A 26,314-nucleotide genomic window follows, 5' to 3' on the forward strand; every position below is an offset into this window, starting at 1 on the left:
AATGAATCAAACAAACTTATGACCATTCATGCCACCCTTCATTGTATATACTCAGTATCTTCTGTTAGTCCTCTTTGGTATGGGTTCCACATGTTTGAACAACGTTCTAAGGTGGGGCGCACAAAAGATTTGTAAGCAGTCTTCTTGTAGAATGAGTGCAAATAAAATGAAGTCTGCTATGTTTCTTACATATGACTGAGCCTCTGTGATCATTCCATTTCATATAATTACAGGCTGTTATGCCAAGCTGTATAAGTTGATTAACTGCAAGTTTGACTCATTGATATTGCAATCATAGGATAATACATTTTTTAATTTAGGTGAGAGCATAATTTTACATTCCTGAACATTCATGCCACTCTGAAATCTTATGAATATATAACTACTACGGTCGCAGGTTCGAATCCTGCCTCGGGCATGGATGTGTGTGATGTTCTTAGGTTAGTTAGGTTTAAGTAGTTCTAAGTTCTAGGGGACTGATGACCACAGTAGTTAAGTCCCATAGTGCTCAGAGCCATTTGAACCATTAATAGACCACATAAACAATAAGAACCCCAACACACTTACCTGGGACACACATTATGTTACTTCTACACCAGTGGCCATTAAAATTGCTACACCAAGAAGAAATGCAGATGATAAATGGGTATTCATTGAACAAATATATTATGCTAGAGCTGACATGTGATTACATTTTCATGCACTTTGGGAGCATAGACCCTGAGAAATCAGTACCCAGAACAACCATCTCTGGCCGTAATAAAGGCCTTGATATGCCTGGGCATTGAGTCAAACAGAGCTTGGATGGCATGTACAGGTACAGCTGTCCATACAGCTTCAACATGATACCACAGTTCATCAAGAGTAGTGACTGGCGTATTAGACAAGCCAGTTGCTCGGCCACCATTGACCAGACGTTTTCTGTTGGTAATAGATCTGGAGAATGTGCTGGCCAGGGCAGCAGTCGAACATTTTCTGTATCCAGAAAGGCCCATACAGGACCTGCAACATGTGGTCATGCATTATCCTGCTGAAATGTAGGGTTTCGCAGGGATCAAAAGAAGGGTAGAGCCATGGGTCGTAACACATCTGAAATGTAACGTCCACTGTTCAAAGTGCCGTCAGTGCGAACAAGAGATGACTGAGACATGTAACCAATGGCACTCCATACCATCACGCCGGATGATATGCCAGTATGGCGATAATGAATACTCGCTTCCAATGTGCGTTCACCACGATGTTGCCAAACACGGATGCAACCATCATGATGCTGTAAACAGAACCTGGATTCATCCGAAGAAATGACGTTTTGCCATTCGTGCACCCAGGTTCATCATTGAGTACACCATCACAGGTGCTCCTGTCTGTGATGCAGTGTCAAGTGTAACTGCAGCCATGGTCTCCGAGCTGCTAGTCCATGCTGCTGCAAACGTTGTCAAACTGTTCGTGCAGATGGTTGTTGTCTTGCAAATGTCCCCATCTTTTGACTCAGGGATTGAGACGTGGCTGCACAATCCGTTACAGCCCTGTGGATAAGATGCCTGTCATCTCGACTGCTAGTGATACGAGGCCGTTGGGATCCAGCACGGTGTTCCGTATCACCCTCCTAAACCCACCGATTCCATTTTCTGCTAACTGTCATTGGATCTTGAACAACACGAGCAGCAATGTCACAATAGGATAAACCACAATCGCGATAGGCTACAATCCAACCTTTATCAAAGTCGGAAACATGATGGTAAGCATTTCTCCTCCTTACACGAGGCATCACAACAACGTTTCACCAGGCAACGCTGATCAACTGCTGTTTGTGTATGAGAAATAGGTTGGAAACTTTCCTCATGTCAACACATTGTAGGTGTCGCCACCAGCACCAACCTTGTGTGAATGCTCCAAAAAGCTAATCATTTGCATATCACAGCATCTTCTTCCTGTTTGTCTACTTCATAGTGTAGCAATTTGAATTGCCAGTAGTGTATATCTACTGATGACTCTCCATGACTCTCCATCAGTGTTAAAATGCTGTCTCCACCCCATTGAGAAATCTTCAATCCAGTATAAATCTCACTTGATACTTCATATGATTGTGCTTTTTGTAGTGTAACAGGTGTTGATAGGTAAATGTGAGTAAGCAGCTATCTGGTGGATGTAGGTGGAGGTGCAGGTGATGTAGGCAGCTGATCTATTGTTAAAGTTCTTTAGTTCTAAACAAAAATAAACATGGAGCAGAGTGTTTGCAGCAGGCAGGCGACAGGCAGCAGGCAATGACCCTCAGACCTGAGTACAATGGTGCAAATGTGCCAATGCAAGTGTTTCCTATGGAGGCGATTGGTAGCATAGAGCTTTTCTACGTTTATATTGCATTAGACAGCTGGTGCTTTGTCAGGATGGTGGGGCAATGATGCAATGGTCAGGGCTAGGCAGGTCTACCCAACACAGTATTACCCAGGGTGATGAACATGGCGCTGCGACTTGGAGAGCAATGGTGGGCTGTGGCAGTTGCCCATAACATGGAACTGGTTGGATCTCACTTCATGCCTTGGATGATGGCAAAAACTGGCACAGACTGAGTGTCATAGCATGGCCCAGCCATCCTGATTATGACTTCATCAGTAAATCTTGTACTAGCAACTCTCGCACCGCTGGTTTCATAATGTAGCCCTGCCATGCGAGTGACCTAATTGGCTGGTCCAGGGCTTAAATACAGCTATCTGTAGCTTACCACATGGAAGACATACCTCTACCACGTTCCTCCATTTTGCTAAATCATTTGGCTAGCATGGGAGCCTCCCAAAAGTTTGTCATTGACCCAGATGTGGGTGTAGCATTGCAGAAGGGAACAGTGCAGTAGCATCTGCTTCTGTTGGGGTTGTTGTGACATCGGGTCATTGAATGTGACTGGAGGCAGCAGCTGTGACTAATTATGGCCCTGGGCACCATATGTGGTCTGTGCCATTACAGTATCAAGTGTATGATGGCAAAAACTGGCACAGACTGAGTGTCATAGCATGGCCCAACCATCCTGATTATGACTTCATCAGTAAATCTTGTACCAGCAACTCTCGCACCGCTGGTTTCACAATGTAGCCTTGCCATGCGAGTGACCTAATTGGCTGGTCCAGGGCTTAAATACAGCTATCTGTAGCTTACCACATGGAAGACATGCCCCTACCACGTTCCTCCATTTTGCTAAATTTGGCTAGCACGGGAGTCAAATTCCTTTCAGAAGTCAAGAAACATTGCATATATCTGATTGTATTGATCTATGGCTTCCAGGATGTCATGAGGGAAAGACAGAAGTTGGATTTCATGTGACTGATATTTTCGAAAACCATACTGTTTTACATGCAAGAGGTTACTCTGCTTGAGATACCTCATTACATTTGAGCTCAGTATGTGTTCTAAGATTCTACAACAAATGGATGGCAAGTATATTGGATATTAGTTTCGTGGCTCACTCCAGTTGCCCTTCTTATAGATGGGTGCTTTCTTCTAGTCTCTGAGCACACCTTTTTGTCCATAGATCTTTGTTATCTTGTGCTTAAAGGAGGGATTAGTTTAGTCACAAATTCAATATAGAGCCTGATTAGTATTTTGTCTGGCTCTCAGACTCTGTTCAGTTTTGATGATTTCAGCTGTTTCTCAATTACACTGACACTCATATTTATTTCACTCATCTTTTCAGTAGTATGAAAATCAAATTGGGGCATTACTGATAGATTTTCTTTTGTAAAGGAACATTTGATAACAGAGCTCAGCATTTCTGGTTTTATTTTTCTGACCTCAATTTCAGTACACATCTCATCCTTTAGTCTATAATTTTAAATGCTATAGGATCTGCAATTGCCATTCTCTTTATTTCATGTATGATTGTACATTTTTGGTCTTAGGCCACTTTCAAGTATCTAAAACCGATACATTAGTGACACTTGTGATTTTGCCATAGGAACAAGTCATATCTGTTGATGTACTTGGCACATTGTAACTTATATTATGCCATTATAATTTTTATTATGCCATGTATATCTTTGCTGTAATGACTGTGTGTAGTTTCTGGTAAAATAAATTAGAAAGGTTTTTTGTTATTTTAGAAGCATGTTACTTTGAGCAGTTGTTGCAAAGCTCTTACATGTAAGGTTCATGTTTTAACTTACTTAACAATAAGAACATTATAATTATTTTACAGAAATTTGTTAATTAACCTACAAATATAATTACATGTAGTTGAGAAGAAAGGAACATGTAAGTTAATTAACAAATTTCTGTAAAATGTGATCTTCCTAGTGCTATGTACATTAAAAGGTGGTCCTTATATCTAAGAGCTTTGCAACAACCAGTGAAAAGTAACATGCTCCTACAACATCAATAAACCTCTCTAATTTATTTTATGAGCATTACATTCAGTCATCGTAGTAAGGACATACATGGCATAATATACTGCTAAAGAAGCATCCATAAAGTAAGTTATCATGTGCTAGCACATCTACAGATATGACTTGTTCCTATGTCAAAATCACAAGTGCCACTAATTATCCAATGTATAATGCTTCCATTTTAGATACCTGAAAATGGCTTAAGACCAAAATTGTACAATTTTCCATGAAATAAAGAGAATGGCAACTGAAGGCATCATGAAATCATTCAAAAAATCACCCATGAGTGTCTGGACAGCTCTTACAGATGGCCAGAATTTCTTTGGTATTGTGTAAGATGTTCCCAATGGTTCGCAAAATATGGGTGTAGGTGTAGCAGATATAAAAAAGTGTAGGCTATGTTTGCAGAATTTCGGATGTAGACAATTTACCCTCTAAATTCTTTGGCTCACACTTCAATGAAAACTGTTAATGGGAAACTCGTGTCAATTTTGTGTGCACAAAAATACACTCCTGGAAATGGAAAAAAGAACACATTGACACCGGTGTGTCAGTCCCACCATACTTGCTCCGGACACTGCGAGAGGGCTGTACAAGCAATGATCACACGCACGGCACAGCGGACACACCAGGAACCGCGGTGTTGGCCGTCGAATGGTGCTAGCTGCGCAGCATTTGTGCACCGCCGCCGTCAGTGTCAGCCAGTTTGCCATGGCATACGGAGCTCCATCGCAGTCTTTAACACTGGTAGCATGCCGCGACAGCGTGGACGTGAACCGTATGTGCAGTTGACGGACTTTGAGCGAGGGAGTATAGTGGGCATGCGGGAGGCCGGGTGGACGTACCGCCGAATTGCTCAACACGTGGGGCGTGAGGTCTCCACAGTACATCGATGTTGTCGCCAGTGGTCGGCGGAAGGTGCACGTGCCCGTCGACCTGGGACCGGACCGCAGCGACGCACGGATGCACGCCAAGACCGTAGGATCCTTCTCAGTGCCGTAGGGGACCGCACCGCCACTTCCCAGCAAATTAGGGACACTGTTGCTCCTGGGGTATCGGCGAGGACCATTCGCAACCGTCTCCATGAAGCTGGGCTACGGTCCCGCACACCGTTAGGCCGTCTTCCGCTCACGCCCCAACATCGTGCAGCCCGCCTCCACTGGTGTCGCGACAGGCGTGAATGGAGGGACGAATGGAGACGTGTCGTCTTCAGCGATGAGAGTCGCTTCTGCCTTGGTGCCAATGATGGTCGTATGCGTGTTTGGCGCCGTGCAGGTGAGCGCCACAATCAGGACTGCATACGACCGAGGCACACAGGGCCAACACCCGGCATCATGGTGTGGGGAGCGATCTCCTACACTGGCTGTACACCACTGGTGATCGTTGAGGGGACACTGAATAGTGCACGGTACATCCAAACCGTCATCGAACCCATCGTTCTACCATTCCTAGACCGGCAAGGGAACTTGCTGTTCCAACAGGACAATGCACGTCCGCATGTATCCCGTGCCACCCAACGTGCTCTAGAAGGTGTAAGTCAACTACCCTGGCCAGCAAGATCTCCGGATCTGTCCCCCATTGAGCATGTTTGGGACTGGATGAAGCGTCGTCTCACGCGGTCTGCACGTCCAGCACGAACGCTGGTCCAACTGAAGCGCCAGGTGGAAATGGCATGGCAAGCCGTTCCACAGGACTACATCCAGCATCTCTACGACCGTCTCCATGGGAGAATAGCAGCCTGCATTGCTGCGAAAGGTGGATATACACTGTACTAGTGCCGACATTGTGCATGCTCTGTTGCCTGTGTCTATGTGCCTGTGGTTCTGTCAGTGTGATCATGTGATGTATCTGACCCCAGGAATGTGTCAATAAACTTTCCCCTTCCTGGGACAATGAATTCACGGTGTTCTTATTTCAATTTCCAGGAGTGTAAGTAATGCATTACACTTGCGTAGCCAACTGACCAAAATTGTATGAAATAAAACACCGAGATTTATATACTATGGTATGATTTTCCCATTTATAAATTACTGAACAGAGCTGAGGGGCTGTATTGCTGATGTGCAATTGAACAGAATATTGGTGGTACAGAAGAGAGCTAATAATTGATGCCCAGTTTGGGGTACAGGGAGACATGTTGTGATGCTCTTATCCAAAATAAATATCCCACTGCACACCCCATGCACGTGCGCTCTCTCTCTCTCTCTCTCTCTCACACACACACACACACACACACACACACACACACACACACACACAAACACACACACACAAAATCTCAGTCCATACATCAGTGGCTTGAGGTTACACAAGGATTTCCCAGAATGCACAAGAAGGCCTACTGGGTACTTATTTAAAACAAAATTTAAAAAATTTCTTATAATTAAGTGTCTGTATTCATGGAAAGGATTCTGAGCTCCTTAAAGCCCCATAGCCATACTATGAAACCAAATTGTAGGCCGACTTGTCAGCAGACATTACAAGCTATTATAGCATAAAAGAAGTGAAAGAAGATACAAAATTGCTGTAGAGTATGAAATAACTTTTACTGAAAACAGAAATGGTAACTCAGAAACAGACATAAACCTTTGTAAGTAATCATTCAAAAAATTACCTTATTATATAGTCTGTAATTTATCAAAGTTGATGTAATATAAATTATTTATTAGCCATTGTACATAAATATAATGTTATGTATTATTAAATATGTCATTGTAAATCTCATCATTTGATGTCAAAAAAAAAAAAAGTATAGCAATACAATTTCCAGGGTTTATAGGTATGCACAGCAAAAGTACATTAGAGATTCTTGGAAAAGAAGAAACTATGAGAAGGAGGATAGGGAACACAGAAACTTTGTAGAATACTAAATAATAAGTTGCGTTGAGAGAGAGAGGAGCTCATTGCATAAAATTGAAACCTTTTTTATTTGTTACAGGAAAGACTGGAGGAATATAGACGTTTAGCTACAGTAGGCCACAGCTTTGGCATTGAGTCCAGTATACTGTCTGCAGAAGAAACAAAAAAGATTTTTCCTCTGATAAATGAGAAGGTAGTACATGGAAGTCTATACTCTCCTGGTGATGGGACTGTTGACCCGTCTATGCTTTGTACAGCCCTTACGCGAACTGCTGTACAAGCAGGTGCTAAGGTAATGTTTTCTTTGGCAACTTTGTAGTTACATAAGATATGCACAATTAGAGCAGATTTTAATACTTTTCTTCTATGATTCAACAGCTTATAGAAAATTGTCCTGTAACTAAAATATTGAGAGGGAAAAATAACTTTGGATCTAAAAAAGTTTCTGGAGTCATCACACCATATGGGACAATCAGAACTGACTGTGTGGTGAATTGCAGTGGTAAGTTTGTCATCTAGTTGCTATTCAGTTTCAGTTTCAATTTCAAATAATTATACACTTACATTATTTCTCTGCCAAGTGTCTGCAGCTAGTGGAACACTGCAGCTGCATACTGTGTTATCACTGTTTGTGTGTTATGATTTTCAAGAAAGGTACTGACACTATAATAATGAAAAAAATGTTGAAGCTTTAAAATTGATCAACTAAGTTTTCAGTTCATTTCTTAGACTCTTGAGTGATTCAAGAAAGACACTTATATCAAAATTGGGGCATAAAGTAGTCATTTGTGGAAATGATGTTTCAGAGGTCTGATAATATTTGCAATGCTTTTAAAAGTATGAAGTGTAATTGCCCACTTATGTCAACCAGGTCATGAGAATAAGCTCTGCAGTGAGCTAACAATTTTGTCAACATGTTTCAGGGCCTATAAAGATCAAGCTACTTGGCTGAACATCACAGATGAATTGTATGGTGTAAAACAGCACAGGATCTGTCAATATGTGTGCAATAAATGTTAAATATGAATATGTTCAACATCTCCTCCTAAGCCTCTGGATTGATTTCGACCAAACTTGGTACACATATTACTTATTATCTTGAAAGAAATACTGTAGGGGTGAAAAAACATCAACTTTCCATTGGGTTGGGGGTGGGTGTGATAATCTAGTGATGTACAGAGAAGGGGGAGAGAAGAAAGTGGACAGAGAAAGGATGAATGAGGAGATGGACAGAGAGATATTGCAGGAGGCAAAGTGAGAAAGGAGGTAGAGGAAATGGAGAGAGAGTGAAGGGGGGGGGGGGGGGGGATGGTAGGAGGAGATAGATGAGAGAGGGGGGAGGAGGGGATGGACCAAGACAGGGGGAATGGATAAAGAAAGGGTGAGGAGGAAGTAGATAGAGAGAGGGGAGGGGGGAGACGGAAGAGAGTGGACAAGGAGGAGAAGGACTAATAAAAGAATGGAGTAAATAAATATCTAGGCAGTGCTAGGTTTCTCAGATAGTTTTATATACATTTGAAATCACACTTTTATGTAACTATTTTATGTTACACAGCAAATAGCCTTGCCACAGTGATAACACTGATTCCTGTCAGATCACTGAAGTGCTGCCACACTCAGCAAGCACTTGGATGGATGACTGTCTTGGTCTGCCAAGCACTGTTGCCATGCGGGGTCACTCAGACCTTGTGAGGCCAGCTGAGAAGCTACTTGATTGAAAAGTAGTGGCTCTGGTCATAAACACTGACAATGGCTAGGAGAGCAATGTGCTGACCACATGCCCATCCATATCCGCATCCAGTGATGTGTATCACTTGAGAACGACATGGTGGTCAGTTGGTAACATTGGGCCTTCGGAGGCCTGTTTGGACAAAGAATTTTCACTACAAATTGGAGCTGCAGGAATAGTCACGTTCACATCCTTGTTCTTCATGCCCCTGCACATTGCTCTGATCAACTGACATTCCTACAACATTATATTACCAAGTTTTCACTTTAAATACATATAAATAAATTGGGGTAGTTATTCTGATGCTAATTTTTTTAGTGTAAGTGTAGAAAAACATTGTTTTGGTTCATAGACATAACTTATACAACATTTTATTTATAAAAATTACTTAGTCTCTTCTGTACTGCAGCAAATGTACTTATTTTTTAGCTGACTCTAAGTGCTACAGATGCAGCACAGTATGAAATTGTAGCAAGTTTGTTGCTTTTGTTACAGTTGTTGGAAACAATTTAACATATAAATGTCAATAAATTTAGTAATTTTATTCTACAAACATGATGATATTTTACTGAAATCACTTCTTTATTGTGATTTAAACACTGTCATTAGATTTTCTATAGGTTTACTTGAAGTGATTTTTGTATTTTTGGTTAACATGTGTGCTTTAGTTTTTGATGCAGCCAGAATCTTGTTATGGTGCTCAGTGTCAATAGCCTGCAAGTGGCTCAGTTTCATACCCTTCTGCCAAGGGGAAATGTACGTGATATATTCAGAATGGCTTCTCAGGTGCCTACTCAACCTCTGCTCAGCTTGCTTTGGTCTTGTGGACCATGCCTAGGCTCTTGTTAATCTGTCTGGTCTCCAACTATGATGCAGCTTATTGTTTACATATCATTCAGTTAAACCTCCCATTCTTTGACCATTTTATGTGTAAGGCTTATGTCTTGTAACATCACAACATACCAAATGAAATACTGCCCCAAACAGTTACAGAATTTTAAAGTGCCACAGATGATGGTGAGAGCTTCCTTTTCAGACTGTGAGCAGTTTTGTTGTGAAAGTGACAAGAGTTTTACATCTTGCAATCTGTTGTCAAAATGTTGGTAACATCATTACCACTATGTTGTTGTCAATATCCTTCAGTTTGTAAAGGTTAAAAGAGAAAATGGTTCAAAAGGAATTACTTATGCCTAAACATTAATAGAATGAGTTTATTGTACTTTCAACTGAACCACTTAAATGAGGGAGTGCCATGGAGTGTTGTGTCTGATGATAGTACAGAAATAAAATTAGATGTTGCAACTGCCTTCCTTGGTCTAATATTAGACTGTCCTCTGTCTAGGGATCATTACATTGATCTTTTATGCCAAAAACTGAGATAATCAGTTTATGCACAAGAACAAGGTTGCAATTTTTGAATTATAATCAAATGGAAATGGTGTATTTTGCACTGACATATCCATACCATATTTTAGGACTATAAAACACACCTTAATTTTTAAGAATTTTTTTTTTAAAAATAACATTTTTACCAATTTTATCATTAGATGCAAAGCCAGACTAACAAAAATTTGTAGTTTATAAAACCGAACTGAGCTTTAAAACCCACAAAAATTACCATCTGAACTTTCTTCTTCTTCTTCTTCTTCTTCTTCATTGTTGTCCTCTTCATATAAAGAGTGTTTAAAAAAAGTGTCAAATAATTTGAGAGGTGGTAGTACTCATTGAAACATGAAGAAGAAGTACAATAAAGATGGGTCTGGAAATGCACACTTTCTACGATAAACGTGTTTAGAGGAGGTGTCCAATGTAATGTCCATTCATGACAGTGCACTCCTCTGACCTCCAGTGTAAGAAATGACACACCCTTATTTTGAAGTATACCTGGTTGCTGTTGTACCTGCTGGCGTGCATCGAAGATGTGACCCTGTAGTGACCGCAAATCATTGATTGGTGTGGTGTAGACCAATTCGTTCATGTGTCCACATAACCAAAAGCCTAGGGGAACAAGCAGGCCAAGGTGAGCCCCCCACCCCCCATCCCCCCGACCAATCCAGCAGTCCTCAGATATCTGCGTCAGATGTTTGTACACATTGTGACAAAAGTGTGCTGGTGTGCGTTCATGCATGAACCACATTTGTATTTGTTGCTACAATGGCACAGCCTTCAGCAAGGTAGGCAATACATGAACAGGAAATTCCAGATAATGCACCACAGTTAACCTTTGTGGTAACACATATGGCCCTATTAATCTATCGTCAAGTATGCGAACTCATGTGTTGACTGAGAATCGCTGTTGATGCCCTCTTTCCTGAATTGCTTGTGGATTTACATCTGCCAATACATGCTGATTATGGAAATTCACAACACCATCACATGTGAACCTTGCCTCATTAGTAAATAAAATCCTGTATGTGAACAGTGGATCTGCAGCACACTTTTGCAACAGTTGTTGACAGAACTGCCATCTGCCATGACCATCTTGCCACCTAAGGGCCTGAACACACTGTAGATGATAGGGGAACAGCAATTTTTCATGAAGTACCTTCCCAGATAAAAGTGTGAGACATACCTTCTGCTGGTGCTAATCATCCCACACTGGTCCCAGGGGTTTCTTACACTGAACGTAACACATGCTCCTCCATGTGAGGCATTTGAACTGTGTGGGGCATTCCACTGTCAGTCTTATGAGGGGAAAGGGTACCTGTGGCTTTAAGATGCTGGAAAAGTCTGCTGAACAGTTTATCAGAGGGCACTCTGCATTGTGGATATTTTTCAGCATAGAGAGCACGGGCTCACAGACTATGTCCATTTGCTAAACCATAGCAGAATATCGCACCTGTGATTTCATTTGTGAAGTAGTAGGCTTCCATTCTCAACAACTGGTGGAAGAGAGAAAATGTAAATGTACTACACCATTTGTATGTACAAACAGCACAACAACAGTAAACACATAAGTGAATCTGTATTTGGAAGAAAATAAAACACCATGATATGTACTCAGGGTTGACAGAACTGTACAGTAAGGCACACAAATATGACAAATACTGATGTGGGCTACAACATGACTCACACTACACAACTGCCAGCAGACCACCTAATGGTAGGTAGAGTACTATGACCAAGACATCATAATACTGTGCCAACACATTTGATGGAGCACCAATGGAATGGCTGTGCTGATATCCACAACCAAGCATAACACAGCCCTTCCCTAAACACTTGTTTATCTTGGCAAGTATGCATTTCTGGACTCACATTCATTGGACTTATTTTTCTGTGTTTCAATGAGTACTACCACCTCTCCAATTATTCAACACTATTTTTTGAACATCTCATATAAGATGATCTTCACTGCCATCGAGTGTGTTAATTATGATGCAATTCTTGACAGATTTAACAATAATGTCTTCTCTCACTCTAGACCAAGACTATTTTACCCACTGACACTCTTATTTGATTTTATGTCATTTTAAGTCTCCCTTTGGCATGAATTCATCCTGAGTTTCATCCATCATCCATTTGTTCCATTTCTTTCTCATTATGCATTAAACTGTTTATTTATCAAGACATCAAGAGTTGGCAATGGTGAAGTAAGCCATCCTAGAATAACAGCAAGCTCTGTATTTCCCTGTCTCAATTCTCTTTCACAGAATTTTCCAAATGACAACTAAACTGATCTAGCACAAGAAGAGAACTCATCTTTAACAAGGTACCTTACCTTCTCTCCCACATTCTGTTAATCCATAATTTCATACTATCCTTGTCTATGAGATCCCTGTCATGTAAGTAACAACAACACTTGATGGTATTTCAGAAGATTTTGGCATTGTTTTGCACTTGAAAATGATCATTGGATTGAGTTAAGTACTGTCTGCATAACATGAAAGAACAACAGTGCAGTGCATTTTTTCATGTCCACTTGTTTTTATAGTTGCAGTTTCAGCACCTTTCATGATAACTGTTCTGTTACTCAGCACATCATATCTGAGAGGAATTTCATCTGTATTCGCTATTTGGCTTAGTTCCACTCTGGTTATCTTTTGCTTTTGAATAATAAAGCTATGGAAGGACAATAGTTTCTCTTCATACTCTTGTGGTATTTTCTGAGATATTTTGGTTTTGGTTTACATACTATGTCCGTGATGGTTCATTATCGTGTAGCACCAACCAACTCCGCCCTTAAAGTCTGTTGAGTTCCACTGTAGTACCAGCTTACGAGTGTGCATTTGAATCATTTTTGTATTAATTACACTGCCGTTTTGATGGTGTCCTTGAATCAATTTCAGTATGTCATCTTCTAGTTTTGACCATTCTGCATTCAGTCCTCTATTTGCACATTTAGTCTTCCTCATTTTTTTCAATGCTTCTTTACTAGCTTCCCAACCACAAATGCTTTTTCTGTTGGTGGAGGGCTGAAGTGCCATTCAGCTGCTCTGTTTCCATGCTCTTCTGCATATGCTATTACTTTCAATTTATAGCCTGCATCATATGAATACATTTTATTTTTTCTATTATGAAACTAGGAACTAACAAAAATATTGTACTGTTAGCAATAACACAAATCACTTTCAATTCATATTCACTGGCATCATAGACTGCAATGATGCATCATAGGCTGGACAGTGTTCTGGTTTTGTGATGGCAGGGCCAGAAGGAGATAATGTTAGCAAGCCTGTGAATCCCCGCAACTCATGTTCATTGCATTGGTGCACCACTGCTGCTAGCTGAATCTAGTTTACCAGACTGAGATAGGTTTCATGTGGCATCAGATTTATGTCCATTTTTAAGACTGGTTGGAATTTTAAATCAAATGCTGGACATTTTTATATTAATTTTGAGTATGAGATGCACCTGAATTTTGGAAGCAATTTTTTGAAGAAAAAAGTGCCATGAACTATGGCACCTTGAATATGCTATTGAAGTATGTCAGTGTGCTATAGCCAAGCAAATAAATAGAGTATTGAATATTTGAAAGAATTATTAGGATTTTGTGCAACCTCATATAAATGCATCATGTAAAGGGATGTTCAAGATTAAGAAATTATTTACAATGCGATCAATATATTTCTGAAACTTTGCTACCAATTTTAAGATATAGACGGTAAAAAAAGATTAAATAGCTATGTAGATATCTACAACTCTAGGAGAGATTGTGATTGTCATCTGGCAAGTCATAACATAAAATATGCAGACCTTATCACATGGGGATTAAATTGTTTAACAAACTTCAAAGTACTTTATATAAAAAGTGAAAGGCTATAACTTACTAATAAGTGCATTTTCAATATTAAAGAATATCTCTCAGAGGGATAAATTATCTTTGTTTCAACAATATAACTTATAAGTAATTGAGGCAGATTGTGTTTTATAAATAGATCCCAAAAAGCTGTGACTCAATTTCTAACATGCATCTGCAGAAAAAAAAAAAGATCTTGTATTTGTCTACGAATAACAAATAAATAACTGCTCATTTTTTAGTCACTTGGTGATTTAGTATGTGTATTTTTCAAACAGGTGTTTGGTCACGAGAAATTGCATCTCTTGTTAATCTACCAATTCCACTGCTGCCAATGAAACATGCTTATGTAGTATCAGAGGGAATAGATGGTGTGAAGGGACTACCAAATGTTCGAGATCATGATGGTTCTATATACTTTCGCATACAAGGAAGTTCTCTCTGTATGGGTGGTTATGAATCAAACCCTGTCATGTTGGACAAGGTAATAGAATAAAATATATTGTGAAAGGACATTGTTTAACTTAAATTTAGACATGTTACATGCAACTGGATAAGGTCTGTGACTATGTTATTGATTTTATGAATGATACACTTTTCTGTTTTAGTCACATTTTGATATCAATGTTTGGTATGGCATAAGATATATGACTATCACCATATTATTATTATTATTTTGCCTGAATTCATTTGCCATAAGTCCAGTTTTGTTGTTGTTGTTGTTATTGTTGGATGTGTTGGTGAAGTTATATGGTATTGTCCAACAAAGTCAAATGCGGATCTCACCAGGGCAACATCACTATTACATTTTCATCTGAGAAAGAAGTAAGGTGTCTGCACTCCAGCATTCTTACAAGTGATGCACTTTCACATTCCTCCTGTCTATACAGCAATGCCCTACATAATGTTGACCTGACTATTTCCAGAATTGCAGAAATCAATTATTAGTAATTAATCAATTTGTTGTCGGTGAGTCCTGTCACAGACAACAATGATGACCCTTCACTCAGATCCAAACAAACTGATATTCTCAGTTTCTCTCTTCCAATAGTGATCATGCATTACATTATAGCTATGTATATTATTCCTTATAAGTATCCAGATCCGATCTATGGGATTTAAGTATGCAGTGTGTGGTGCCACTTGGATGGGAACAATTCCAGTTTCCTGGAGGAATTTGTTATTTGAATGGACAGGAGAAGAGTTGTTCTCTTCAACCAATACCAAAAGTTTCGATTTCCTTAGATATCAAGGTTAACTATGGTAGGTGTAACCATTGATCCTTCTGAAGAGGACTTTTTAAAGACATTGAAACTTAGGTCAAGGGGTTTGAATAAATGTTTCATTTCTGCAACTGACTGGCTGTATTTCACTTTATCCTCATGAAGAGTTTAAATAATGTTCAGAAACATATGTTATGTATATCTATAGTACACACCTATAGTGACCAGTGTAGACTCAGCACCCACGGTCTGGGCATGCAGTTGTATGGCGTGTCGTAGAAGTCGGAAGATGCTAGCATCAGTAGAGGCTGACACTCTTGGCTGCACCTGCAACTTCTGTGCAGTGCACTCTATCAGGTGGTTGACACCTTATATTTGTTCCCGGTCAGCCTCATTCTCAGTCATGTTGACATTCGACCTATGTAGACTTGTAATGAGCCACTTGGTAGCAAGTGTTTTCTTGTACAAGTATCATAGACATAATAAAGTGTTTTGTCTGTTATTATCTGTGTGTCCATGTAGTCAGAACACATTGGTGGTGAGTAGGGTCATTTTTTTCATGTGTTTTGTTGTGTGGTTGCTTTTCACATCTTGTTGTGACATAAAGTGTCTGCTTCAAACGTTGGTGCAACAAGAGTTGGAACTTCTTATGGTCATGTGGCAGGCTGTGCCAGTGTTACTCTATCCCCATTTGTCTCTGGCTATGTTACCTCCTCTGTTTCCACCATTTGACACTACAAACATTGCCTAAAACAATATTTTCAGACCTCCCATGTTATGGATCTGGAGGTATGTCATGCACTGTTTTTTTCATGGATTTTTCCCACCTTGTATCGGCTGTTGCAACAGTTGACCACATTGCAAGAACCTTCCTCATTGTCTTTGACAATTTATGCTCATTGTTGTCTTTCTATTATTGCTGCTGCATGCACATTGTGGCTACTAGGGTTGAATTCTATCACTGCAAGATGCATCCTCATCTGTCTTATTGTGCCTGGGCCCTGACCCTCCATGGCTTTAGTTGCAAGTGTCATTGTGTCACAGCCAAGTCAAAAGAGTTGTACACAGATGTCATGGTTCGTGATGTTGTCATCTGCTCCACCCTGGATAAGGAAGTCCGGCAAAGGGCCATCCAATTAGAAAACCCCTCCACTGAATAGGGTTTGCCCATTGCTCAGTTGTATGAGGTCTCACATGGTGCTGGTCAGCAGCTGGATGCATTGTGTGATGTCACAGTAGTGCAGGGTGACCCAGCTGCATGCACTGCATCCTGGGGGGGGGGGGGGGGGGGGGGAATGACGTCATGGCAATACAAGCTGGCAGATCCTGCAGCTTCAACACAACACGTAAACAATGTTCCAACCTCCACTCACTGTTGTGGTCATGTGTGTCTTGTTATACCTAACATGATAGATCACAGTGTCCCCAGCACTGTGCTGTCTATCATGTGTCTGAACATAGGTCACACTGTGGTAGTCTGCCACTCAATTGCACAGAACGCAGCATCACAGGACGTGGGTATGGATATCCAAGAAGTGTCATTGTTAGGGCTGGTTCCCAATCAGGATTTCATGAAACTTTTTATCAGAGTTTGTCTTCTCATGGCAGCTGCATCTGCAGCTGGACACCAGCATATCAGTTTCCCTGCTTAATGCCCAAACATATTCAGACCTCATCTCTCCACCACTGTCACTGGAAACAGGCATCTACAGGGATATGGTAAACAACAATTTCCTGTGTTTGGCCAGTTCATGGTTGGTATTATCCATAGATCAGTAATACAGTCTATTGTCTTTATTGTCATCCATGATGCTAGTTCAGCAAACCTTTTCTGGTTTGTTGCCTTTCTGGCCCTTGGCTTTTCCCTAATGGACTCCATGCAGTTGGTATCTGCTGAAGACCCCTATCAATCACTGGAATCTCTGTGCTCAGAAATTCAGGATATCTTTGTGGAAGGCCTAGGGTGTACCACAGACTTTCAAGCCTACATAACCTTGAAGCAATTGGCTTATCATAGATTTTTTCATCTTTGGCAGATTTCTGTAGCCTTGTGCTCCCAAGTCAAGGTGGAGCTGAACCAGCTTGTATCTCTTGGGATTGTGATTCTGATTTTCTCTAGTGAATGAGCCACACCCCTTATTATTGTGAGGAAACCTTTTGGTCAATTGTGACTTTGCAGTGATTTTAAGGTCATCATGAATTCACAATGCATGATTGACACATATCCATTCCCATGTCCAGATGAGCTGTTCACAGACTTAGCAGGAGGTCAATTCTTCTCCAAACTTAATCTTTCCAAAGTTTATCACCAGTTACATTGGATGAGGAGTCCAAGTGCATCATAGTTCTTAATGTGCATTTTGAACGGTATTAATAATAACTTTTGATGTTTGTGGTGGCAAGTGCCCCCACAGTTTTTCAGCACTATCTGGATCAGGTCATGTCCACTATTCTCTACTGTCTCAACTATGTGGTTGACATTGTCATCACTGGATGTTCTATGAGTGACCACCTGTAGATTACAGTTCAAACCTGATTCTGGCCATCCTGATTTAGGCTTTCTATAATTTCCCTAAATCACTTCAGACAAATGCTAAGACAGTTCCTCTGAAAGGGGATGGTTATCTCCTTCTCCACCCTTCCATAATCCAAGCCAGAGCTCTGTCTCTAACAACCATTTTGTTAACAGGACATTAAACATTAATCTCCTCCTCCACCTATCACCTGTACAATCTCTGGGATGTTTTTCATAAACTATGCCCTGTGGGTCTGTGTTGCAGTCTGCAGAAGTCCAGATTTTTCCAACTGTCTCTTGAGTATCTGGACCACATCATATCATGGCAGGACATCCAATCCATATTGAGTACTGTCAGGGCCATTACAGTCCTGCCGCATCCCTTATCACTGCAAGAACTGCAGCCCTCCCTGGATAAAATTGCCTTTTACCACTAGTTCATTCTTGGGGAGGCCACAATTGCACACCTTCTCTATCTCCTTCTTTGGAAGGGTGCTTAGTTTGTCTGGTCTCCAGTGTGTGACCAGGCTTTCAACACACTGAAGGACCACCTTAAGTTGGCACTGTGTCTACCTACTTTTGATCCTGACAAACCATTGGTTTTGACTACAGATGCCTTGCAGTATGGTGTGGGGCAGTCCTCAACCATCAGAATTCAGATGGCTCAGAGCAGCTACTGGGTTTTTTATCCAGAACTCCCATTCCAGCACAAGTCCACTACTCTCATGTCAAGAGGGAGGCTCTGGTAATTATGTATGCAGTCACCAAATTTCAGGTTTTCTTGTATGACACCAAATTCCAATTCATTATGGACCACAAGCTAATAGTTTTGTTATTTAGTCAATACATCCAGGTCCTTGATAAGGCATCCCACGGGTTACAGTGTTGGGCCTTGTTCATCTCCAAATACCATTGTGACATCCATTTTCACTCCACTGGGTGCTATGCCAATGCGGATGCCTTGTCCCAAGTTTGATCAACAGGAACTCATATGTTTTCATTTGGTTATCACCTCCCACCAAGCAGCAGACAAGTTTCTGATCACTAGTATCCGGTTCACAAAGGCCACACCATTTGACCCCTTCCTCAAGCTGCTTATCTCTCTCATACTCCTGGCTACGATTCTGTGGCCTGGCATTGACCAGGAGATGAAGTATTTGGTTGCTGTGTGTCCCCAGTGCACTAGTGAACAGGCAGCTCCAAAGGCTTCAGTCTCCCCATGGCCTCCAGCAACCATGGCCTGTAAACACATCCATATGGATTTTCTGGATCTGTTTCTGTATATGTTTTGGCTGATTGTCATTGACTCATTTTTGCATTTTCCATATGTGGTCCAGTGCTCCTTGGCCACTACCAATGTAACTGTTCAGGCTCTCTTGAGAATTTTTTCTGTGGAAGGTCTTCTGGTCACTCAGTTCCTGTCCCATCTGGACATGTGATTTTGGTCAGTGCCCCCACTTGTTACTGGCTTTTATCATGTGTCAGAACAGCTGCCATATCTACACTGTCCAGACTGGAGACCTGGAGGTCCAGCACCATTAAAATCAGCTCCAAGTACAGGTGGGCACTCATTCCTCCATCCAAGCTGAACCGGTCTGCCCCTCACTGGTGCTGCTGTCTCTTGCTTTGACAGGGGTGTTGGGGTGCTCCTTGCAGTGGCCACTTTTGCCTGTATTATGATGTCTCCAGTGACCAGGAGTTGCTGTCCCCCCTCACCTCTGGGGCCTCCATGGATGTGAATGCCATCTCCACATCACAGCCGTCTGCACCATGCCCAAGGAATAAGTGACACTATGACCCACAATCTGGGCACATAGTTATACAGCATGCCACAGAAGTCAGAAGATGCTGGCACATGCAGAGGTCAACATTTTCGGATGTGCACACAGCTTCTTTGCACTGACTGCACTATACTAACTGGCTGACAGATTATAGAGTCAGGTCCAGCCAGCCTTGCTCTCAGTGATATGTTCACATTCAGCCTATGTTTTTCAGACTAGCAATGCAGCCACTGCATGGCAACTGTCTTCTTGTACAAGTATTCTAGACTTAATAAAATTTTGTGCCTGTTATTATCATTGTGGCTTTGTGGTTAGAACAATGCCATGCAAATGAAGTGTGATACTAACAACTCAATCTACTAGAAAAATATTCATCAGTTCACTAAATATGAACTCTTTCCAGGTAAAAGAAGATTTTGAATTTTCTTTATATGAGTTGGACTGGACAGTATTCAGCTCTCATGTAAGGGAAGCTGTTAACCTTGTACCTGTGTTTGAAACAGCTGGTATTAAGAGTACCGTATGTGGCCCAGAAAGCTTTACTCCTGATCATAAGCCATTACTAGGTAAGTTCACTACCTGTGGCATGGTATCATAAGGTGATGGTTGTATTTATTCATTATTTCATATGTTCAGATGCTGTACAGTATCTTAAAAAGTGTGGAATAGCGGTCCGAAATCATTACTTCACATAACTGAAAATGGCTGGGAATAAAAGTTCTTGTACCAGAACATATCCTGAGGATTTTTGAACAAATGCAGTGGTTTACTTATCCTTATAGGGGACACATGTGAAACCCCCAAAGAAAAGTAGAATGAGTATAAAACACACACACACACACACACACACACACACACACACACACACACACACGGCCGAAGAGAGACAAGAGCGACCATGCACATCTACCTCTAAAGCCTGTTGAGCATTGGAGGTGACTGTTCTGAGATAAAAGCAAGCAATCTATGCTGCATGATGAAGCAATGTATCAGGATCTGCCAAAATCACCTGACAAGTCAGTACCTTGGTTAGAAACTTAATTATGAAGCAACTTTACATAATTCATGCATCACACTGAGCTAACAAATAATAGATTGTGACTCAGAATTTTATGGGATTCCACTGCATGATACAAAAGAGGAAAGACATTCTGATGAATAATGAAGCATGAGAGGCAATGTGGCATTGTGATGGAAGTTGATACAGAATTTCAACTGCTGTTCTATGTGGCTGCACTGCCAGGAGTGCTGAACTAAACTGAAATGGAAAGTTATTAATTGTTTCTGAAATACCAACATCACAACATGCAATAATTACAAATATTTCTTCAAATGTGTTGGAACTAAAGGCTGTACACCTTGTGATGTTTTCCAATGAGCATGTGTGTGTGTGTGTGTGTGTGTGTATGTGTGTATATGTGTGTGTGTGTGTGTGTGTGTGTGTGTGTGTGTGTGTGTGTGTGTGTGTGTGTGTGTGTGTGTCTTAAAATGTGTGTGTGTGTGTGTGTGTGTGTGTGTGTGTGTGTGTGACCACACTGTGTTAACATGTGCCGAATGAGTGTAGCATGTAGGTAGCAATAGTTAGCCTACAGACAGATAGTTCTAACTGGAAAATGAAACAAGATGTACAGCCTTAGTTCCAGCGTATTTGGGGGAAAAGAATGAGGAAGTGTGGTACATGAGTTAAGGTTCAATCTGTAGCTGAATTTACTGATTCCACACACAGATTCAAAAATATTAAAGAAAAAAGAGGGAAAATTATAGTTAAATGTCCCATCAACAGGATGGTCATTAGAGATGGATCACAAGCTTGGGTTACAAACATATGCAGAAGGAAATTGGCTGTGCCCTTTTCAAAGGAACCATCTCAATATTTCCCTTGAGTGAGTTAGAGTTCTCACATGAAATTTAAATCTGGTGGCTGTTGTCCTCCCAATTGTGAGTCAGGTGTGCAAAAATATTGATCAATACCTTAATGACACAGATTTAAACATTATATGGAAATATTTCATCTGGATGTGTCTATGATTTGCAGAAGAGATAAGGTACAAGATCACTTCAACCAGTTATTGGAACGGGAATCAACAAAATTATTTGAAAAAAATGCATTGCAGTAATAGCAGATGATTTGGTGTTCAAACATGAGCTGTTGCTATATCTACAGATTAAAAAAAAAAAATAGAGCTATAATCAATTTTGTTCTCTTCTCAGTGATAACTTGTTATACAAGACATTGATATAGTTATTAGATTCAGTGTAGTGTCTGCTGAACTCTATCTGTCAGATCCATGTTTCTTGAAAAGCTAACATGTGCACATAAGTAACTGTACATAAAACAAATGAATACCATAGATGGTCCCTTTTGTCACTTTTCTCAATTCACTTTCTTGTCTCCAGACCAAGTCCTGTGATCAACTGACTCAATGTCTACATGGCGCAGACCTTTTTCTTTTGAGGCCACAGATTCCCTAAAGATACAGTGGTAGGGCAATATGTCACTGTTTTATCCCACATGACACTCAATCTTTACCTATAACTTTGTATACAGTTTTCCTTAAAATGACCAGTTAATCTGAATATGACACACAGCGTTCTTATTGTTGCTTTCAAGGTTTGAGCATGTCATTTTATAAGTCCTATTTTCAAGTATATAGAACAGATTTTCTTTCATCTGTCTTAATTTTCCCTTGGGATTTGCTAGCACAGACACTGCTACAATACATCAGTGGTTTTCATCTGATTCTCCAATACAGACCAAAACAAGCACCACATTGAAACAAAAGTTCCATGAGGTCCCTGTTATCTGATAATAGGAACAGAGGGCTGCTCTATCACTAGATTAGTGTGAGGAGCAGTCAAATAAAACCCAAACTCCACTGCAACCAGTCCGTGGAATAGTTCCAATCACAAGTAATCACCACACATATTAAGACATTCATCCCACTGCGAGATGAGATAATCAGTTCCTGTTTCATAGAATGTGGTCAGCCACTGATGAATCCACAATTGCACCCAAAATAAGGTCATGCTACACATTGTCATCACAATTTGCATACTTTTATATGTTAGTCATTTAACCTGTTGCTCCATAAAATTTCAGGTGAACTGCCAGATGCCTGTAGCTTGCTACCATGATAGTTTGACACAGAGTCTTCCTGCCATCTTCAGGTGAATACAGATGAAAATGGATTGAGCTCCCACATTTAAGTCCCTGCTATCACACACATGGTATATCCATTTTGCATTGCACATTCGCTGCTTTAGCACATACACTTTTGCTGCAAGTCTTTGTGCTATGATGTGCACACTCCATGATGAAAGGTCACCTCATCAGTATCAAATAGATTGTTTTACTGCAGTAAAACCACAGAATGTGGCAGCCCTGCAGATCACATAGTCTTTCTAGGACAGGGTCCCATGTAGAATTTAATTGCAGGCTGCCATCTTGATTGATAAGGGTCTCATTTATTATTTATTTACATGTCAAGTTCCATAGGACCAAATTGAGGAGCAAATCTCCAAGGTCATGTACATGTCGGTACATGAAATTACAACATAAAAGTAATAACAGATAAAAATAAAATGTGTATGAATCTGAAAAAAGGCAATCCATAAGTTATGTGGACACAATCAACACTACAACAAGAATCAGCTTAATTTTTCAAGGAACTCCTCAACAGAATAGAAGGACTGACCCATGAGAAAACTCTTCAGTTTAGACTGGGAATTGCGTGGATTACTGCTAAGATTTTTGAATTTGAGTGGTAGCTTAATGAAAATGGATGCAGCAGTATACTGCACACCTTTCTGCACAAGACTTAAGGAAGTCCGATCTAAAGGCAGGTTTGATTTCTACCTATTATTAACTGATTGAAAACTGCTTACTCTTGGGAATAAGCTAATATTGTTAACAATAAATGACAGTAAGAAATATATATATTGAGAGGCCAATGTCAAAATACCCAGACTCGTGAACAGGGGGTTGACAAGAGGTTTGTGAACATACACTACTTCTTACCCGAACTGCCCATTTCTGAGCCAAAAATATCCTTTTAGAATGGGAAGAGTTACCTCAAAATATAATACCATGCGACATAAGCAAATGAAAATAAGCAAAGTACACTAATTTTTGTGTCAAACAATCACTCACTTCAGATGCTGTTCGAATAGTAAAAATGGCAGCATTAAGTCTTTGAACAAGATCCTGAATGTGGGCATTCCATGACAGTTTGATATCTATCTGAACAACTAGAAATTTGAACTGATCAGTTTCACTAATCATATGCCCATTCTGTGAAATTAAAATGTCAGGTTTTGTTGAATTGTGTGTTAGAAACTGTAAAAACTGAGTCTAACTGTGATTTAGTGTTAGTTTCATTCTACAAGCCAGGAGCTTAGGTCCTGAACTGCGTAATTTTAAACCAAGCCAATGTTGCACACAACACCCTTTACTACCAAGCTAGTGTTATCTGCAAACAGAAATATTTTAGAGTTACCTGTAATATTAGAGGGCCTGCCACATATATAAATAAGGAACAGGAGTGGCTCCAACACTGATCCCTGGGGCACCACCCACTTCACCATACTCCACACAGACTACACATCACAGCCATTCTCAACATTTTGTTGCCTGTTTCTAAAGTAAGAGGTGAACCAATTGTGAGCTACTCCCCATATTCCGTAATGGTCCAACTTCTGGAGCAATATTTTGTGATCAAAACAATCAAATACCTTAGTTAAATCAAAAAATTTGCCTAGCGTTCGAAACCTTTTGTTTAACCCATCCAGTACCTCACAGAGAAAAGAGAATATAGCATTTTCAGTTGTTGACCGACTTCTAAAGCCGAACTGTACATTTGACAGCAAATAGTGTGATATACAATGATGAATTATCCTTACATACACAGCCTTTTCAATAACTTTAGCAAAAGCTGATGGCATAGAAATAGGTCTAAAATTGTCTACATTATCCCATCCTCCATTTTTATAAAGTGGCTTTACTACTGAGTACTTTAATCATTCAGGAAACTGACCGTTCCTAAAGGAAAACTTACAAATATGGCTAAATACAGGGCTAACATGTGCAGCACAGTACTTTAATATTCTACTAGGCACTCCATCAAAACCATGAGAGTCCTTAGTCTTCAGTGATTTAATTATTGACTCAATCTCCCCCTTGTCTGTATTATAAAAAAGTATTTAAGGCATCAATCTCAGAAAGGCATTTGCCAGGAAAGTTATATAATTCCCTGTAGAAACTAAATTTTTATGTAATTCACCAGAAATGCACAGAAAATTATTGTTAAATACTGTACATATATCTGATTTATCAGTAACAGAAATATTTTTACTGCGAACTGACTTTATATTGTTGACCTTGTTCTGCTGACCAGACACTTCAAAACTGACCATATTGTTTTAATTTTATCCTGTGAATTAGCTATTCTATTTGTATACCACATACTCTTTGTGTTCTTAACAAGATTTTTAAGCATCTTACAGTACTGTTTGTAATGGGCTACTGTAGCTTGATTGTGACTACTTCTAACACTTTGATATAATTTCCACTTTGTTCTACATGATATCCTAACGTTCTAATGGAAAGCAACTCTCAAAGAACATGAGAAATGTATTAAGGAAAGCATAAGTCTTTCCTACATAGTTTGTAATTATATGTGACATTTGTCTGAGTGCAAAAGCCTTTTAGTGTTAAATTTTGTGGATCATGGTCTGAAAGGCCATTCACCCTTTTATTAACAGAATGCCCATGTAGTAATGAAGAATGAATAAAACTATTGTCTATGGCTGTGCTGCTGTTCCCCTGCACCCTAGTAGAAATAAACACAATCTGGATCACATCATATGAATTTAGGAGATATACCAACATCCTTTTTCTTGCACCATCATATACAAAATTTATATTGATGTCACCACATATAACAAATTTCTGGTACTTCCTATAAAGTGATTCAAGAACACACTAGCTTGAGCAGAAATTCTCTGAAGTCAGAGTTAGGGGACTTATAAACAACAACTATTAGAAGTTTAGTTTCACTAAATTCAACTGCCCCTGCACGACATCCAAGTATCTATTCAGTGCAGTGCTGTGATACATCTACGGACATGGCCACTCCCCCACCCCACAAGGAACTCCTTGAAAAACAGCCAGCCAATTTGTATCCTGGTAAAAGAAGCCTCTGAACTGTCAAATAATTTAAGTGGTGCTCTGACATACCAATAATTTCAGAGCCAACATCTATAAACAGTTCACTAACTTTATCTCTAATACCTCTTATACTTTGATGAAATATGCTAATTCCTTCTCTGTGTGGAAACATAATGCCCTCTGAAGGTGAGCCCTTAGAGGGACTTCCCTTAAGCAGAAATACCTATCAGCTGACTTCAATCTAAAAAAAGTTAGTTACTTTGCCACAGATTTATTGATTATGGAGTTCCAGAAGTTTGACTATGGGCCACAATTTTTGCTTCATTTTACTGTGTTTGGCAGTAGTGAACTTACTGGCTTGGAGGAGAAAAGTATGCCATTGATGTACTACAATACAATCCTGCACAGTATCCTGTCTTGTACAACTCT

At 40.2% G+C, this 26,314-nt stretch overlaps 1 protein-coding gene across 2 annotated transcripts in view; it reads left to right on the forward strand.

Annotated features, from left to right (window-relative positions):
• The window catches only part of LOC124722952 (sarcosine dehydrogenase, mitochondrial), a 275,416-nt gene that overhangs the window by 113,537 nt on the left and 135,565 nt on the right, over positions 1-26,314 (forward strand). For both annotated transcript variants that reach the window (XM_047248117.1, XM_047248118.1), the window contains exons 5-8: positions 7,312-7,524; positions 7,611-7,734; positions 14,479-14,684; positions 20,123-20,285. In XM_047248117.1, the coding sequence (XP_047104073.1) occupies positions 7,312-7,524; positions 7,611-7,734; positions 14,479-14,684; positions 20,123-20,285 (706 nt within the window). The remainder of the gene's footprint in view (positions 1-7,311; positions 7,525-7,610; positions 7,735-14,478; positions 14,685-20,122; positions 20,286-26,314) is intronic.

Source organism: Schistocerca piceifrons, chromosome X (genome assembly GCF_021461385.2).
Source record: "Schistocerca piceifrons isolate TAMUIC-IGC-003096 chromosome X, iqSchPice1.1, whole genome shotgun sequence".
NCBI classification, from domain to species: domain Eukaryota; kingdom Metazoa; phylum Arthropoda; class Insecta; order Orthoptera; family Acrididae; genus Schistocerca; species Schistocerca piceifrons.